A 16953-nucleotide genomic window follows, 5' to 3' on the forward strand; every position below is an offset into this window, starting at 1 on the left:
CACAGTAACTAATATCTGTCTTGCATGAAAGCGAGACTGGTCAACAGCGACTTTTCTGCCGGACATGTATTTGCGGCCGATGGGATTTAAAGAGTACTACACAAACCGATGCATTTCGTTCAATCTTATTTACTAAACATGCCAAAAGAGAACTGCGAAAGCTGCTCAAGCATGCAGACAAATTGGCGAGTGGAAATACAAGTTTCGATTTCCTACAAAGCCTTCCCTCTGCAATCAAAATGGAAGGCCTTTAGCGGGGGTGTGTGTGCTGTTATTTACGCATTTTAATGAAACTTCAAGAGGCCATATTTCAACAGTTACATGGAACGATATGCCAACTTTTACAGTGCCGTTGGTGCCCTTGTTTTACTCTCTACGCTGTAAGTCTTATATTATATTGTCACAATGCTTAGATTTAGGAACTGGAAATTTGAAAACATTTGTCTTAATTATATTAACATACATGTAACAGTGTGGTGTAACATGAAGTAGAGAAAAATTCTATTTTAAGCCTCCCGCTGTCCCCTTGTTTAAAACAAATATTTCACATTATCACGAGTCGGGATCCAAAATGGTAATGTGGAATCAGCTATGGCTCAGCGAGGGCGGGTGGTATCGACCTGACGATGCTTACTTCATGTCTCCCCCACTCCCCGTCCCACCTCCAACTACCCTGACCGCCGTGCTATCACTGAAATAATCTTGAGTGCGACGTAAAGCCGCAATAAATAAATACATAAATAAACATAAAACACAAATGAATTAAAAAATGGAAGCAGCAAGACAGGGATCTCTTTTGGGTAGAATTTCGGTCCATACCAGAATGCACTTTGGCATGGTCATGAATAAGCGAAACAAAAGCTGTATTAACTGATATCTATAATAACCTATCAGCAAAATGGTACCAAAACAGAACTGGTTACAGGGTTTAGACAGCTTTGACCAGAGCGACCGGGAGACTGTGAATCGTTTTGCCTTAATGGGGTGGATTCCCTTTGGAGTTTTTCCAAACAATAGCGATTAGTAATGAAGGGCGATTTCCCCGCTGGTACTTCACTTGCGTGACCCAGTGTGATGGCTGACCTTTAGAAGAGGATGCGCAGATTCAGTCATCGCCAGGCCTGTTATGAACTAACATACTTTGAGTATAAAGTAGTCTCGTAAAATCTCGTCTCTCTCTCGTTACTTGAGATCCAGCCGATAGCCTTTTAGTCCATATTGGACTCTTTTTATACTGAATGATTAAAACGACTTGAATTCTGCAGGTGGAGAAACAATTCCCGAAGCCTGGTCCATTTGCACTGTTTTCATGTTGTATGTCAAATGTGACAACATCCCAGCGTTTTGAGTAATAAATTACAATTAACATCGCCGCATTTTTCATCCAATTCTGCTTCAGACATGGTGCCAGAGTACAAGTAATCTGCTACTTCTGAAGTATTTACATGAACAGACAAAATAAAACCTTAACTGAGGTAAATTGACAAGAGGCGGTATTTCATGTTACATGTCATCATTTGCTAACTGTCACACCGTCGTGTCTGCTCTGGATTTAGTTTCTGTGCTGTATTTTACGTTGTGTGCTGACATAATCCAGGGTTCTACAGGTGGAAAAAGCATCTCCAACGCCTGGGGCCGGTTTCACGAAGGTTACTTGGTGTCAAATTGCCCTTAGCTAAGTGAACTTTATATCTCTACAACATACGTTGCCATGGTAGTTAAGGACTTACTTTAATCAAGTGAGCTTCATGAAACCGGCCCCAGCTTATTTAACATTGCTTTTTATGCTGGTGTGTGTTAAATATCATTACAACACTTCAATTAACATTCTTATCATTTTGTAAAACCAGTTTCTGTTTATGCCATGGCGCAAATTGTAGCGGGCGTGTAAATTGCTACTCTGTAAGCATTTACATGAACAGCTATTATAAAATCCTAACTGAGGTAAACAATCAAGCCAATAAACACCCATGCCAAGAGCTATGTATTTAAGGTCGCTCTCACTATCATTAAAAACCATGGCATCTAGGATTGATATTTCTCTCATACCAGAGACACAGTCAGCTTTAGAGGAAAATGGCGTGCCCAGAGTAAACCACTTGTCTTTGTCAAGTATGTGACGAATTTTATTACATGTGACGCCTATGTTTTCACCCACGCAGCGATCTCAAGGTGATGTCCTTAACGAACGTCATGTAAAACTACTTAAACAGCCATACCTGAACTGTCGACCACTAATTTCCTTGAAGGTTTCAAGAAATGAGTCGGGCTCAAAAAATATCTGAAATTCCCTACCCCAGTTTGATTGAATTCTATACGTATGCATGATGCATGGCGACGTTGTAGTTAAAGAAACGCATTACGTAGCTGACAGCAGCTGCCAAAACAAAGCGAAAATTCGAAACAGATCCATGTCAAGTTTTACAAAAAAAGTCAATATCGTCTTATACCAAGACCCATTGTTTAGTGAGCGAATTAGTAAACGTTAAAGACAACATGTCGAATATTAGCGAGGTCGACAGCCCGTCGTACAGATAAAATTGAGCAATTTCTAGACCTGGTCGCAGTTAAAAATATGTAAGCCGCTTCTGTATTTTGGCTGTATATAAGATTAGTATGAATGTAGACTGATGTTTAACTTCGGGTTTATGATCACAGTGTACGAAACAGATATTCGTACACGAAACAATATGAGAATTCAGGGTGATTATTGGCATGGACAATTTCAAAAACAACGTTCAACACAGACCACCAAAGGACTAAAAAAGGAAAAACAAAGTATAAAATTAGAGCGGATCCATACAAAGTAGTTTTTGTTTGGAAGTTTTAATCAGATAACCAAAAAAATCTGAGGCATAACCATGTTCATAACCAGTTTCCTACATCTGAAAAGCGAAATAAAATGAGGTTTTGGGGTAAAAAAATATGACACGAATCGGTTCACATGAATGCATCAAAAATGGCGGGATTTGAATTCCATTCATTTCAAACTGACTGAGCACAAGAAAATTGGCCATCGCACAAAAAGCTGAAGGCATGGCTTCCCGGCACTGCGACCTTGAGCTGGTTGACTGATGCCTATACATGTCTCGTGATATTTATGGTGGAGGAGTAATATCAGTAGTTCTTACCTGATGACTTTCCGTTTGTTTTTGTGGTCCTGCGAAGTGTTCCGCTTTCTACCGGCCATGAGTATCACCGACATTTTGATTTATTGCGAGCTTAGCTTAAGCGAAACGAATCTGCGTAGCAACGGGAGCTGAATCTGAGAGAGTAAAACAACAGCGATGGGCGTTAGCGACGTATACTGTTTCGCTGTACAAATTCAGGTATTGAACGGTTGGCTGGCCTTCGCTCCGTAGTCACACGGATTGACTATTGGTTAGAAACACGACTAGGCTCGGCAAGGGCGGTGAACCGGTCGACAAAGCCTCATTGACGACGGGACGGGCCGGGTACAGTGGCTGGCTCTCTGGACAGGCGGCAGGTACCAGCACGGCCCGTGCAAGTCATCTGCAAGTTCCGATGGCACTCAACGATTTCTGGTGTTCTGTCAACGGGCCACAATCGATTGCTTCGAAGCCAGATACATGTGCATCGTGACTGAGGCTTTAATGCTGATCCTATGCGCACGCCGATCGAAGCTTTCACTATACACTGAATATTTATTAAAAAACGTGTTGTCAATATCTAACACTGCATTTTTTAATTAGCGTCTTTGCGTTCCGAACAAAAGCGCAAATATGATCGTGGTACGAAGGCGATTAAGGCTAAAGAGATTTTTATCCGAGATTGCCCAGATCTCCCATCCCTGGGGGAAAATATGGGTTCATGGTACCGACCCTACCGATCTCCCCTTTCGGGTAGCCCTTGGAGACAGCATTTGAAGTGCCTTCCTAGAAGTACATGTGCCACAGTCAATCGTACAGTATATACGGCCATGCTTAATGCAAGAGACCGAACTTAAAGTATTTACTGAGTTGATTCTAACGTGATCCATATGACAATGATACAGGGATTGTGTCAGCATGTGCACAACATATACACGTGTGAGGATTCTATAACCAACTATACTCCATTGATACGAGCGCACATCTATACAATATAAAAGACAACAGCATTCTAGGGCAAGGACAACAGTGTGACAGTTGGCAAAGATGGTTACTCGTAACTTATGAAATACGAGACTGAATTCTGGGGACATATGCATCAATATGGCACTGACATGAGTGCTATGTATTTAAACAGTGCATCAAAAGTAAGTTCCTCACAAAACTGTGTTTGACATTTACCAAGATATTTGCATAATTGTTGTGAAATTTTGCACACAGCATCTCAGTAACCAAGTCAACACACTGCAGCAAGGATTACTCTGTAGATACAGATGTGCTCCAAAGGGTAGGCGCAAATGTATTACCGGTCGGATTTTGAAAATTTTACAGATTCAAGATGGCAATGGACTTATTTTTATAAACGATAATGCTCGTGCACATTTTGCCAGAGTGATAAATGTCTTCTTTGATCATGAAGGCATTGAGCATATGCGATGGCCTGCCAATTCCTCTAATAGAACATGTGTGGGACCAATTGAAACAAGCGGTGTATCACCGTGTTACGATGCTATCCGATCTTGATGACGTTAGACATCTGCTTCAGGAGTGGATCGTCATCCGTCAAAATCGCATCACACCCCTTTTTAACATGATGCGAGTTCGCTGCCTCAGTGTAATACAAAGGCGTGGTGGTTACAACAGATATTAACATTATCTAGTCGTACAGGTAGTCAAAATTATGCTCAACCTGTTCGTAAAATTGTCAAAATAATGCGTTTGCGTTGGTTACTGAGATGCTGTGTGCAAAAATTTCACAACAATTAGGCAAATATCTTGGTAAATGTCAAACGCAGTTTTGTGAGGAAATTTTGATGCACTGTTCCCCACATGCAAAATTTTCCAACGAATGGGCAAATATCTTTGTAAATGTCAAAAATTGCTATTGGGGGAACTTGCTTTTGATGCACAGTTTATAAAAGAATGATAAGCATCCATACGGCACTAAAACGACTGTTGTTTTTATCTATACTCATTCTTATACCAGCCGTCAATCAATGTGGAAGTCCCAGGTCAAAGATCACAAGGTCAGTTTCCAAAACGAAGTTTAACACAAACCACAAAATAACATAGAAAGTATATGAAGTACGAAATTTTGCACAAAATCATGCACAGAGAAAAGTCAACAATTTCAACTGATGATGGAAAGACGCGGGAAAAGTTCTAGGCGAACGAAATCAGTATCCTAATCGTTAATTAGCTTTAAGAAAAATATTTGACTTCTTATACACACTTTGCTGGTACATAAACGCACAATATTGACCCATTTAAAGCATTTCCTTTAGGAAATTGCTTGGTTTGGGTTCAGTGAGTTAAGTCAGTGTGGGACACGGTGAGTCATGGTCCATTGTGCCTCCAAAACCCCAGTGTTACAAAGTTTCTCACCACACATAAGAAAACTTCAAAACATCTTCAAGCTCAAATTGTTTTGTTTTCCAAGATAGTATTCCATTACATTATTTAGCATTTCAAGATAAGAATGTAAAATAGTTTTGGCTTACATTGATTTGCATTCCAAGATAAGAATGTAAAATAGTATCGACGCAACTGTTAATGTTTTCTTCAGTCGGAAAGCATATTGAACGTTCCTTGTCTCTGGTATGGAGGCTTTTCCAGCATCTATACAACACACAGGTGGGTGAGTTCAAGCATCTATTGTCTGGCATCAGAGGCTGGAAAATTGTCTATACAGCACTAATATAGGGACCGCTCCAGCATCTATACAACACTGGGGTGGGGGAATTCAAGCATCTATGATCTGGTATCAGGGGCTGGAAAACTGTATATACAACACTAATATAGGAAGTCTTCCAGTATCTCTAGCGTATGGACACTACCAGATATTAGGGCACATCAAGTATCTATACATAGATATAGTGGCTGTTCAAGTATCTATACATTACGGATATAGGGTCTGTTCAAGTATCTATACAACACGGATATTTGGGCTGTTCAAGCATATATACAACACGGATATAGGGGCTGTTCAAGCATCTATACAACACTGATATGGTGGATGTTCAAGCATCTATACAACACTGATATACTGGATGTTCAAGCATCTATACAACACGGATATAGAAGCTGTTCAAGCATCTATACAAGACTGATATAGTGAATGTTCAAGCATCTATACAACACTGATATAGTGGCTGTTCAAGCATCTATACAACAAGGATATAGTGGATGTTCAAGTATCTATACAACATGGATATAGAGGCTGTTCAAGAATCTATACAACATGGATATAGAGGCTGTTCAAGAATCTATACAAGACTGATATAGCAGATGTTCAAGCATCTATACAACACGGATATTACGGCTGTTCAAGTATCTATACAACACGGATATAGTGGATGTTCAAGCATCTATACAACACGGATATAGAGGCTGTTCAAGTATCTATACAAGAATGATATGTTGGATGTTCAAGCATCTGTGCTGTACGTCTATCACACTGTCGTCGCTGTCCTGGTTTTACACTCTGTGCTGTACGTCCATCACACTGTCGTTGCTGTTCCGGTTTTACACTCTGTGCTGTATGTCTGTCACACTGTCGTCGCTGCACTGGTTTTACTCTCTATGCTGTACGTCTTTAATTATACCTTATGTATGGCAATTTCCCAGCAATCACGCTGACGCCTGTATTATGGCTTTACTCTCCTCGACGTAGTCTTTTATATTGTATAAATAATAACATAGAAACAAGAATGGATTAGAGCCACGAAAATCAATGACCGTGATGTACAGGTAGTCATTCCAAAGTACACACTGAACCGGTTGCCGGCAAATTACTGTGCATCAACGCCTTTTTTTCATTTCATTTTTTTTTTCATATTCTACAAAATGTATTCGCAAAAATGGCAGGAATCTGCTACTTCACTCTGAAGTAGAAACAGAAAAAATATAAATTAATACTCTGTAAATAACGTTTTTTTTACCATTTTGCTGAGTCACTAGAAGAATATTTCAAGGAACTGATGACCGATCAGTGTTTTATAATGTGAAACCATGATATTTATCCCATAATTAGCCCGTGTCAGTGATATAACAACCATGATTTTCAATATTCCCCTCGTTATATAAATAAACCAAAATTTTGTTGGGCCAATGGAACTTTTATTGATAAGCTTATCCAGTGAAAAAGTACAATTGTTTCTATTGTTTGTTGCCATTATAGAAAAGCCAGGCTAGCGATCACTTACTTCACCGTCACAGCGGTTTCTCTTGGTACAGTTAAGATTTTTGACATTGGATAGGTGCATGATTTATCTTCATAAAATGTGAAAAATAGCAAAGGTTGATGAAAGAAAATGAAACACTTACATGACGTCTGTAAAATGTACGCCTAAAATAAGGTATCCACAAAAATTAGTTCAATCGTCATCGACAGCAGCCTGCCTCGGTATACGATCTAGTCCATCCTATTTGCACTTCGCACACGAGAACTGGCCCCATTGTGATTAAGCATCACGTCTACCATCACACGGATAGTCCAACACAGAACCAAAATCGACCCCTTTGAAACATCGTAGACGCTGTTTTGTTGCGTTCTCCAAGTTCTGTGATAATTAGCAAGGCCAGGAAATAAGTTTCGAGGCAAAATGTCCACGTTAAAAAAACAAAATTTAAATATTTCGTTCAGTATGATTTTCGAAATCACCGCTTCTCGCATCCTGCAAGTCATCACGTGACGTCAGTTGTCATAGAGATATGACCTAGATTTAGGTCACAGTTTTGTAGCAAAATGTTTCGATCATTGAGCCGTTATGAATGCTGATGTTTTCGAAAGCAATTAAAGCTCGTCATCTTTTTTCGCACTAATGGACTGTGTTATTACGCTTTTTGATCACAGAAATCATAGATTTCCTTGTTTTTTTTCTAGAACTATATTAAGTGCAAAGGTGTGGTTCGGTTATATGCGTTTCATATATATGGATATCAGTACGCGCCTCATTTATATACTTGTCAAAACAAACAGACGTGGTCTTCTCTATCAACCACCCAAAGCCGTCCAAACTAAATTATGGGCTAAAATAGGATATGCTATTAGTGACCCATTATACCAAATTTATTAAACTCGCCATGTAATTTTTTTACCACTCGCTTAATGAAATTGATATAATAGGTCAGTCATTTTGTATCCTCTTTATAAACATAATCATTTATTTATTTTTTATTTCATTCATGGTTTACACCGTACTGAAAAATATTTCACTTATATGACGGCGGCCAGCATTATGGTGGAAAGAAACCGGGCAGAGCCGCAGGTTGGTGGAAGACTTTTGCACTAGCGGCCGAAGAGGAAACCAGCATGACCTGGACTTGAACTCACAGCGACCGCATTAGTAAGCGATTCCTGGGTTTTTACGCTGCGCTAGCGCGCTAACCATCTGAACATACACATAATCATGTTCATGCCTCTTTCTAAATGTGAACCAACGCCATAATTGAAATGTTCGTCTTAAAAACCTACGTCTATTACCCACCGAGCCTTTGAGCATAATTGTTCTATGGAATATCAATAACTACAGCATAAAAAGTAGAAACCAGAGAAGTAATGACAGTATAACAGTTGACAAATGCTGACATGCTTTATTAGTGAAATTGGGCCTCTTGTTAATTTTTCTGAGAATTTTACTCCCTGTCCATACATATACAATACTGCCCGATCCTGATGATATACTCAAGGCGTATGAAGCAGTACCTCAGGTCAAGTTTTTCATGTTTGAAATATATTCAATACGTTAAAGACTTCTTTGTTCGCGGTGTCCCATTCAGCTACACACTAAGCGCCAAGTCTGACATCCGCATATAGTATAATAGGCTACAGCATAGAAAGCACAGCCAGAGCGGCAACGACAGTGTGGTAGACGTACAGCACAGACAGCAAAACCAGAGCAGCGATGACAGTGTGATAGACGTACAGCACAGACAGCAAAACCAGAGCAGCGACGACAGTGTGATAGACGTACAGTAGAGACAGCCAAACCAGAGCACCGACGACAGTGTGATAGACGTACAGCACAGACAGCAAAACCAGAGCAGCGACGACAGTGTGATAGACGTACAGTACAGACAGCAAAACCAGAGCAGCGACGACAGTGTGATAGACGTACAGCACAGACAGCAAAACCAGAGCACGACAGCGTGATAGACGTACAGCACAGACAGCAAAACCAGAGCAGCGACGACAGTGTGATAGACGTACAGTACAGACAGCAAAACCAGAGCAGCGACGACAGTGTGATAGACGTACAGCATAGACAGCAAAACCAGAGCAGCGACGACAGCGTGATAGACGTACAGCACAGACAGCAAAACCAGAGCAGCGATGACAGTGTGATAGACGTACAGCACAGACAGCAAAACCAGAGCACGACGACAGTGTGATAGACGTACAGCATAGAGAGCAAAACCGGAGCATCTACGACAGTGTGATAGACGTACGGCATAGAGAGCAAAACCAGAGCAGCGACGACAGTGTGATAGACGTACAGTACAGAGAGCAAAACCAGAGCAGCGACGACAGTGTGACAGACATACAGTATAGAGAGTAAAACCAGAGCAGCGACGACAGTGTAGTACACGTAAAGTATAGAGAGTAAGACCAGAGCAGCGACGACAGTCTGATAAACGCACAGCACAGGGAGCAAAATCAGAGCAGCGACGACAGTGTGATAGACGTACAGCATAGATAGTAAAACCAGTGCAGCGACGACAGTGTGATAGCCGTACACCATAGAGAGCAACACCAAAGCAACGACGACAGTGTGATAGACGTAAGGCATATAGAGTAAATGTAAGGCAGCGACGACAGTGTGATAGACGTACAGCATAGAGAGTAAAACCAGAGCAGCGACCACAGTGTGATAGACGAACAGCATAAAGAGCAAAACCAGAGCAGCGACCACAGTGTGATAGCTGGCAAATGGTTACACAAAACAAGAGAAATACAGCCTCTCATTCAGTTTTTTTTTTATTCTAACGGTTCATATAAATGCTTAAACAGTAGCAAATTCCACGTGCTCACCAACCGGTCATAAGCATACATAAAAATGTGTGGTGGTGTTAACTGGAATAAATTGGGCGTCACTGAGCTAGAATTACTCAGAGTGCTGTATTGTAATCAGATTTAGTATTCAAAAGCATTAGAACGCTGTTAAAAGAAACACTTGGGTTACAAGTCGATGGTCGCGAGATCCATTTCCAAAGCAATCAATAACACCAGTTCCCACAGTAATACATGTGTATGAGCAATAAAGCTGGTGGCATGTAAGAAAAAATCAAAGCTGGTGAAATGTAAGAAAGAATCAAAGCTGGTGAGATGTAAGAAAGAATCAAAGCTGGTGAGATGTAAGAAAGAATCAAATCTGGTGAGATGTAAGAAAGAATCAAAGTTGGTTAGATGTAAGAAAGAATCAAAGATGTTGAGATATAAGAAAGAATCAAAGCTGGTGAGATGTAAGAAAGAATCAAAGCAGGTGAGATGTAAGAAAGAATCAAAGCTGGTGAGATGTAAGAAAGAATCAAAGCAGGTGAGATGTAAGAAAGAATCAAAGCTGGTGAGATGTAAGAAAGAATCAAAGATGGTTAGATGTAAGAAAGAATCAAAGATGGTGAGATATAAGAAAGAATCAAAGATGTTGAGATATAAGAAAGAATCAAAGCAGGTGAGATGTAAGAAAGAATCAAAGCTGGTGAGATGTAAGAAAGAATCAAAGCTGGTGAGATGTAAGAAAGAATCAAAGCTGGTGAGATGTAAGAAAGAATCAGACGTCAGTTTTCAATGATCCAGAGGTTTTGTAAGAATGAAATCCCATTCAAAATGCAAACTCGTAAAGAGTTAAAAATTTTTAGGTCATAAACAAATATAAGTATCCCAGTTAGGCTGCAACTTTTCATAAAAGCTTCGTGTCGGTGTGATAAACACAAATGGTTGCACTCTGGGTACATAGCTGTATCTCCACGTAATTTGCTTAACCCGAGGTCTGGTACACTGAAAAAAACTAATCTCTTAAACTTAACAGAACGTCTGTTGTCTGAGTGATGCTAGAATGTATTCCGTTATTGTAGCGCAATATTGTGTCACATACAACATAATATCCCGCTGGACTAAGAGAATATTATGGTTTCATAATATAACTAATGGTTATTTGGAATTAATAGAATATGTGTGTTATATTTAACAGATTAATCTGCTGCATTAACAGAATACATTCTAGCATCACTCAGATAACAGAATTTCTGTTAAACGTAATAATTTTTTTTTTAGCGTATCAGACTCCGGGTTAAGCAGAGTTAAATGAAGATACATTTCTGACACAGGTCTCCAGAGATCATGAACAATCTGGCCATTTGGCAACAAAAGTGTTATACTCATTGTAAAATGGTGGAATCCTAGAATGAAGGCGTTTGATGGCGTGTCCGTGATACATTAGTTTGGGGTTCGATAACTTATGAGGTAGATTTATTTATTTATTTGATTCGTGTTTCACGCCGTACTCAAGAATATTTCACTTATACGACGGCGGCCAGCATTATGGTGGGTGGAAACCGGGCACAGCCGGGGGGAAACCCACGACCATCCGCAGCTTGCTGTCAGACCTTCCCACATACGGCCGGAAAGGAAGCCAGCATGAGCTGGACTTGAACTCACAGCGACCACATTGGTGAGAGACTCACGAGTCATTAAGCTGCTCTAGCGCGCTAACCAACTGAGGTAGATTGAAATCATCACATTTTACCCAAGATCTAACAAATGCTACAAGGTGAAATATGTATTCGCCATATGTGGGGCTCTCATGTAGATTACAATCCTGGGGATGGTCGTAGGTTTCCCCCGGGCTCTGCCCAGTTTCCTCCCATCATAATGCTGACCGTTGACGTATGAATGAAATATTCTTGAGTACGACATAAAACACCATTGAAATAAATAAATAAATATATTACAATCCAAATAAGTATAATTCACAACTTCCAAACTGATATGATCCCGTCTGTCACCTGTGTACAGATACGTATCCAGACAGTATGTACATTCAGTACTACATAATGTCTTCTGTAAATCCAAACAAGGTAAAAAAGAATTAGTTCTCCACCTTCGACAAGATCGGAATTACTCATTGCTAAAGGATCGTCGATATACCGTCTCGTAAATCCAAATATCGAGTGTTAGGCAGATTAAAAACATTTGAGTATATTATTTTTTTTTAACTGATCAACCAAACTTGTAACTCACCGAATGGCTCTCTGCTTGGCTTTACCGTCGGTAGTTTTTCTCCTCCTACGCCGGGCCATTAACAGAATGGACATGTTAGACCGTCAATAAGGGGGCTACAAAATAAAATATGTTTTAAAGCAAGGTACATTTAAGGCAAGGCATCCCAATATTGTACGAAAATGTTTGTTTTGTGGGGTTTAAAGAAGCTTGTCACATACACATTTTGTACCGAAGTGGTTTCAGTACTTATCGCATAGTGGTGACAAATTTAACATAAAACTTTGTACCGAATAGGTTTCAGTACTTATTACAAAGCGGTTAACACATTAAAACACAAAATATTGAACCGAATTGATTACAATACTTATAAAATAGCGGCTTTCAAATTGTAACATAAAATGTTGTACCCAGCTGGTTTCAATACTTATGACACAGCGTTTAACAAATTACCGGATTCCAGTATGAAAGGCTACAAAGAAGGTACAGGCAGAGCAAGGATCACTGTGGGATAGTTAGCAAATGGTCCTACATATGGGTAAATTCGGCCTCATTTCAGTTGTCCTTAGTTAGGGTTTTGTTTTAACTGTTCCTGTCAATGCTTAAATGGTAGCAACCTATTACATATAGGCACCTTAGCACCATAGCAAATTAGGTGTTGCAAAATAGAATAAGGTGATAAATACAGTGGTGTGAGTTAAAATGTAATATTAGGCGTCACTGGTGTAGATTTACTCAAAATGCTGCGTTATCAGCTCAATTAACAACACTCATATGAAAACGGTTCAAACGGATCACATTTTGGCGATGTTTCACTCTTTACACTAAATAAGACCGCATTAAAACACGTGGAATATTTGACGATTTGATGTAAACTCAACATACCTAATACTTCTCGTACCACTGCTGAACGTCAGGATGTAACATATATCAGTATCACCGCTATCAGTTCCAATCCACAATACTTACTCCTCCCAGATACACTCTGCGGATACCTCTATGGACTCTACAAGGACACGCAGTGAGATTTTCTAGAATTCTCGAATATTTAATGTATGTCAGGTGTGATTGGGACGCGGATTGCCTAACCACTTAGTACAGCGAGCGATACGGGAAATATTGAGAGTGGGTAATTATAGATAAAGCCGATTTATCCATTGATTAATTGGTCGATCAGATTTTTATATGAATCGTTGCTTTAGAAGATTTACTGGTTACAGCACGCAATATTTTGTTACAACGAATTCCGGCTAACATAGTTTTCTAGGTAAATACTTTTCTTTATGATCATATATCCCATTTCTTTGCTAAATCCCTACGGATTTGGGTAACATGGCAAAGGAAAATTACCAAGGTCTTTTGGTTTTCAAGGCATTGGCCTACAGTGCTCTGTGTTAGAATATGCCAAAGTGTGCTGTATTTAGGACGCTGACAAAGTGTGTTTTGTTTAGGACATTGACAAAGTGTGTTGTGTGCTAGAATATTGGACAGTGTGTTATCTTTTAGGACATTAGCAAAGTGTGCTGTGTGTTGCCGGACATTGACAAAGGGTGCTGTCTTTTAGGGCATTAGCAAAATGTTCCGTGTGCCATACAGCTTTTACAAAGTGTGCCGTGTTTTAGGGCATTAAAGTGATAATGTTCCAAGACATTGGCATGGTGTACTGTGTTTTGCAACAATGTCAAAGTTTTTTCGACAACCAGGAACTCATTGATTCTGGTAACGCCATAATTATTAAAAAACAAGACATTTCTGGATATTTTGGCGCAGAGTAAAATGAGTTACGTAAACTGCTACTAATTCAAACCCTCTAAAATTGTTTTCATATTTTAGCATTATGTAGCCTAAACAAATGAAATTTATCAAATTTCGTGTAGCTATAAAATCTCACGGCAGAATGGTTTCTGAGTTCCATGTTTGGAAATTCTGTTATAAAAACAATGTAGTCTATTTGCTGAAAGAGTGGTGTGGGCTGTGTCACTGTGTGAAGTTTGTTCTAAGCGCTTGTTTGCGAAGCCATGCATTAAAAAACAAATATCTATCAACGCCCAATGTCCATCATGTCAATTTGTTTTTGAATAATTATGACGTGATCCGTGACAACGAAGACGGTCCCGAAACAAAGATTATGGAGATTTAACATTATGAATTAGAAAAGTATCCGAACTGCATTTTCTTTGCAATAATATAGACATCCATCATATCGAGGTGCAGAGCTTGTGTTGTTATGTGTCACTGACGAAAGGCAAGTTTGGTAACAAGAATGCCTGAATTAATAGGTAGCTGAATAAAGGTGACAAGTTAAAAGAAACAAGCTACTAGCAAAGTGTGTTGTGTTTTCGAACGGCCACAAGCATTCTGTGCACAAATCATACGGTTGTTAACAAGCGTCAAGTACTAAACGATGTCTTATGATTTAATGCCCTAAAAAAGAGCTGAAGTACAGATCACAAGCCATAGCTCATATAAGTGATGAACTGTCCAAAGGCTCCGTAAAAAATTAAGTGGCCAAATGAACTTCACCTGAAGTTTTCTGGCCCTAGATCAACAAAGTAGAAGACTCCAACTCAGACAGTGCTGGTGTTACTCGGGCTTTACTTTCGTTATCTATAAAATTTTTATCTCCTTTGTATATTTGTGTGTATAGCTTGAACGAGGATAACTCATTTAATACTCTGACGTCATAGCCATGGCTATTTTATCTTTTCATTCTAACCACAAAACTCGTGACGTCACAAGTTGTGCAGGCCTAGATGACGGCGGAGAAGGACACCAATTCCTGATAGTCCGTTTAAAGCAAAAACAATACAGTAAAGCCAGGAACTTGCGGGCGGTCGTGGGGATCCCCCCTAGATTGCCGGGTGTCCTTTCAGCACAAGTGAAATATTCTTGAGTACGTCGTAAAACACCTAGTAAAAAAGAAATAAATCAAATTCCGAGAGATCTGCCTATCTTACAAACGTACTTTGAGGTTTGTGTTAAAGATTGGATAATGTACTATTGGGAGAATATCAGTTTTCAGCACCAAAATATTTTATAACATGTTCTTTGCGGTAAAAATGTAATTTTTTGGGGCGGCATTCAATGTCTTTTACACGTATTCTAATAGTTTTAATTTTCATGAGATGATGTTCTTTTGATGTTTTAAAAATCGTGTCAGTGGCATTTTATCACAAATCGTCAGCTATGAAAAAAAAGAGTAAAGTGGATTCCCATCCACTCCGGAATAATTAGACATTTGTGGTAACGTTATGCAATTTTTGTTCTCATTTTCCAGGAGTCATTATCTGATCTGCTGGAAGAGAGAAGATAAAACAAGGCAGGCATAATGGATCGCCTTTACCTCAGTGAAAACACCTCCACACCCTGGCACTAACGTTGTTTGGCGCCTCACCTGTAATCAAATATGCAAAACAGCAATTTCCTCCGGCCTACTGACACGGTCCATCGAGGTAATTGAATCAATCGATTACTAGCTCAATGTGTCGGAAATCATGCTCGTTTGGCTCATTCGTTACGCTTTTAATATTAACACCGTAAATAAATTATAGCTCAGCTTCCTGCGGGTAAGTAGAGCCATATGCATTTGATTTTGCCTCGCTGAACTAATACGGTAACGTGCTGATTTTAGTTTTATCCAATTTGACGGTGGAGAAGTGGCATCGTTTTGATCTGACAAGGCAGTGAAGCCGTCCATTAAGGATCGCCTTATATGGTAGATTTGCGTGGCGTCATAACCGGATTTACCACTTTTCCATGGAACAGCCCGATATTGTAACAGTTATGTAATTTCCTGGCTGATTAAATTGCTATACCTAATGCAATATCTCCTAGACGGCTGATCACATTCAGTTATGCTGACATGTTACAATAGAGGTTCTGTTTTGTAGATGGAAAGGGGCTGCGAATTTTGTTTGCTGGGAAACAACTATTGGGTGATTAAGGGACAAAACATTTTTTTTTATTAAAATCGATATGTTGTCATCCTTACACCTAATATTCAAATAAGGAGCCTTCGTGAGCGGGTGGTTAGCGTGCCAACCCGGGGCAATACCTCAGGAGCTCTATTTCTTACTGTTTATTTCATATATGTTTAAAAATCAAGCTTAGTTTGCCTTTGACCTACTGAACAGCCTCATCCTAGCCGAATGTCCTGCGTCATTCTTGCTGCACGGTTCGCGTATTGTTGACTGATCGTGGTAGGAATGTGTTCGATTATCCGATCAGGATGCGTGTACCATGGTACCATCATGGGCTTGGGATCCGATCAGGATGCGTGTACCATGGTACCATCATGGGCTTGGGATCCGATCAGGATGCGTGTACCATGGTACCATCATGGGCTTGGGATCCGATCAGGATGCGTGTACCATGGTACCATCATGGGCTTGGGATCCGATCAGGATGCGTGTACCATGGTACCATCATGGGCGCAGGATCCGATCAGGATGCGTGTACCATGATACCCTCATGGGCGCAGGATCCGATCAGGATGCGTGTACAATCATGGTACCATAATGGTCGTGTATCAGGGTCTGCGTATGATGGCCGGACCGTTCGCGTATGGTTTGGACACAAACAGCGTAGGATATTCGGCTAGGACGTCTGGATGAGCAGTACCGT

At 40.0% G+C, this 16953-nt stretch overlaps 1 protein-coding gene across 2 annotated transcripts in view; it reads right to left on the reverse strand.

Moving 5' to 3' along the window:
- LOC135479158 (uncharacterized) overlaps positions 1-12449 on the reverse strand; it is a 32111-nt gene extending 19662 nt beyond the window's left edge. Inside the window, exon 1 of one of the 2 annotated variants that reach the window (XM_064758921.1) lies at positions 12352-12449. In XM_064758921.1, coding sequence (XP_064614991.1) covers positions 12352-12425 — 74 coding nt within the window. In that variant the 5' untranslated portion in view covers positions 12426-12449. Of the gene's footprint in view, positions 1-3131; positions 3791-12351 lie in introns of those variants that run through there. The other variant, XM_064758920.1, reaches the window with a different exon arrangement.
- Between the last annotated feature and the right edge of the window lie 4504 nt (positions 12450-16953).

Source organism: Liolophura sinensis, chromosome 12, assembly GCF_032854445.1.
Source record: "Liolophura sinensis isolate JHLJ2023 chromosome 12, CUHK_Ljap_v2, whole genome shotgun sequence".
Classification (NCBI taxonomy): domain Eukaryota; kingdom Metazoa; phylum Mollusca; class Polyplacophora; order Chitonida; family Chitonidae; genus Liolophura; species Liolophura sinensis.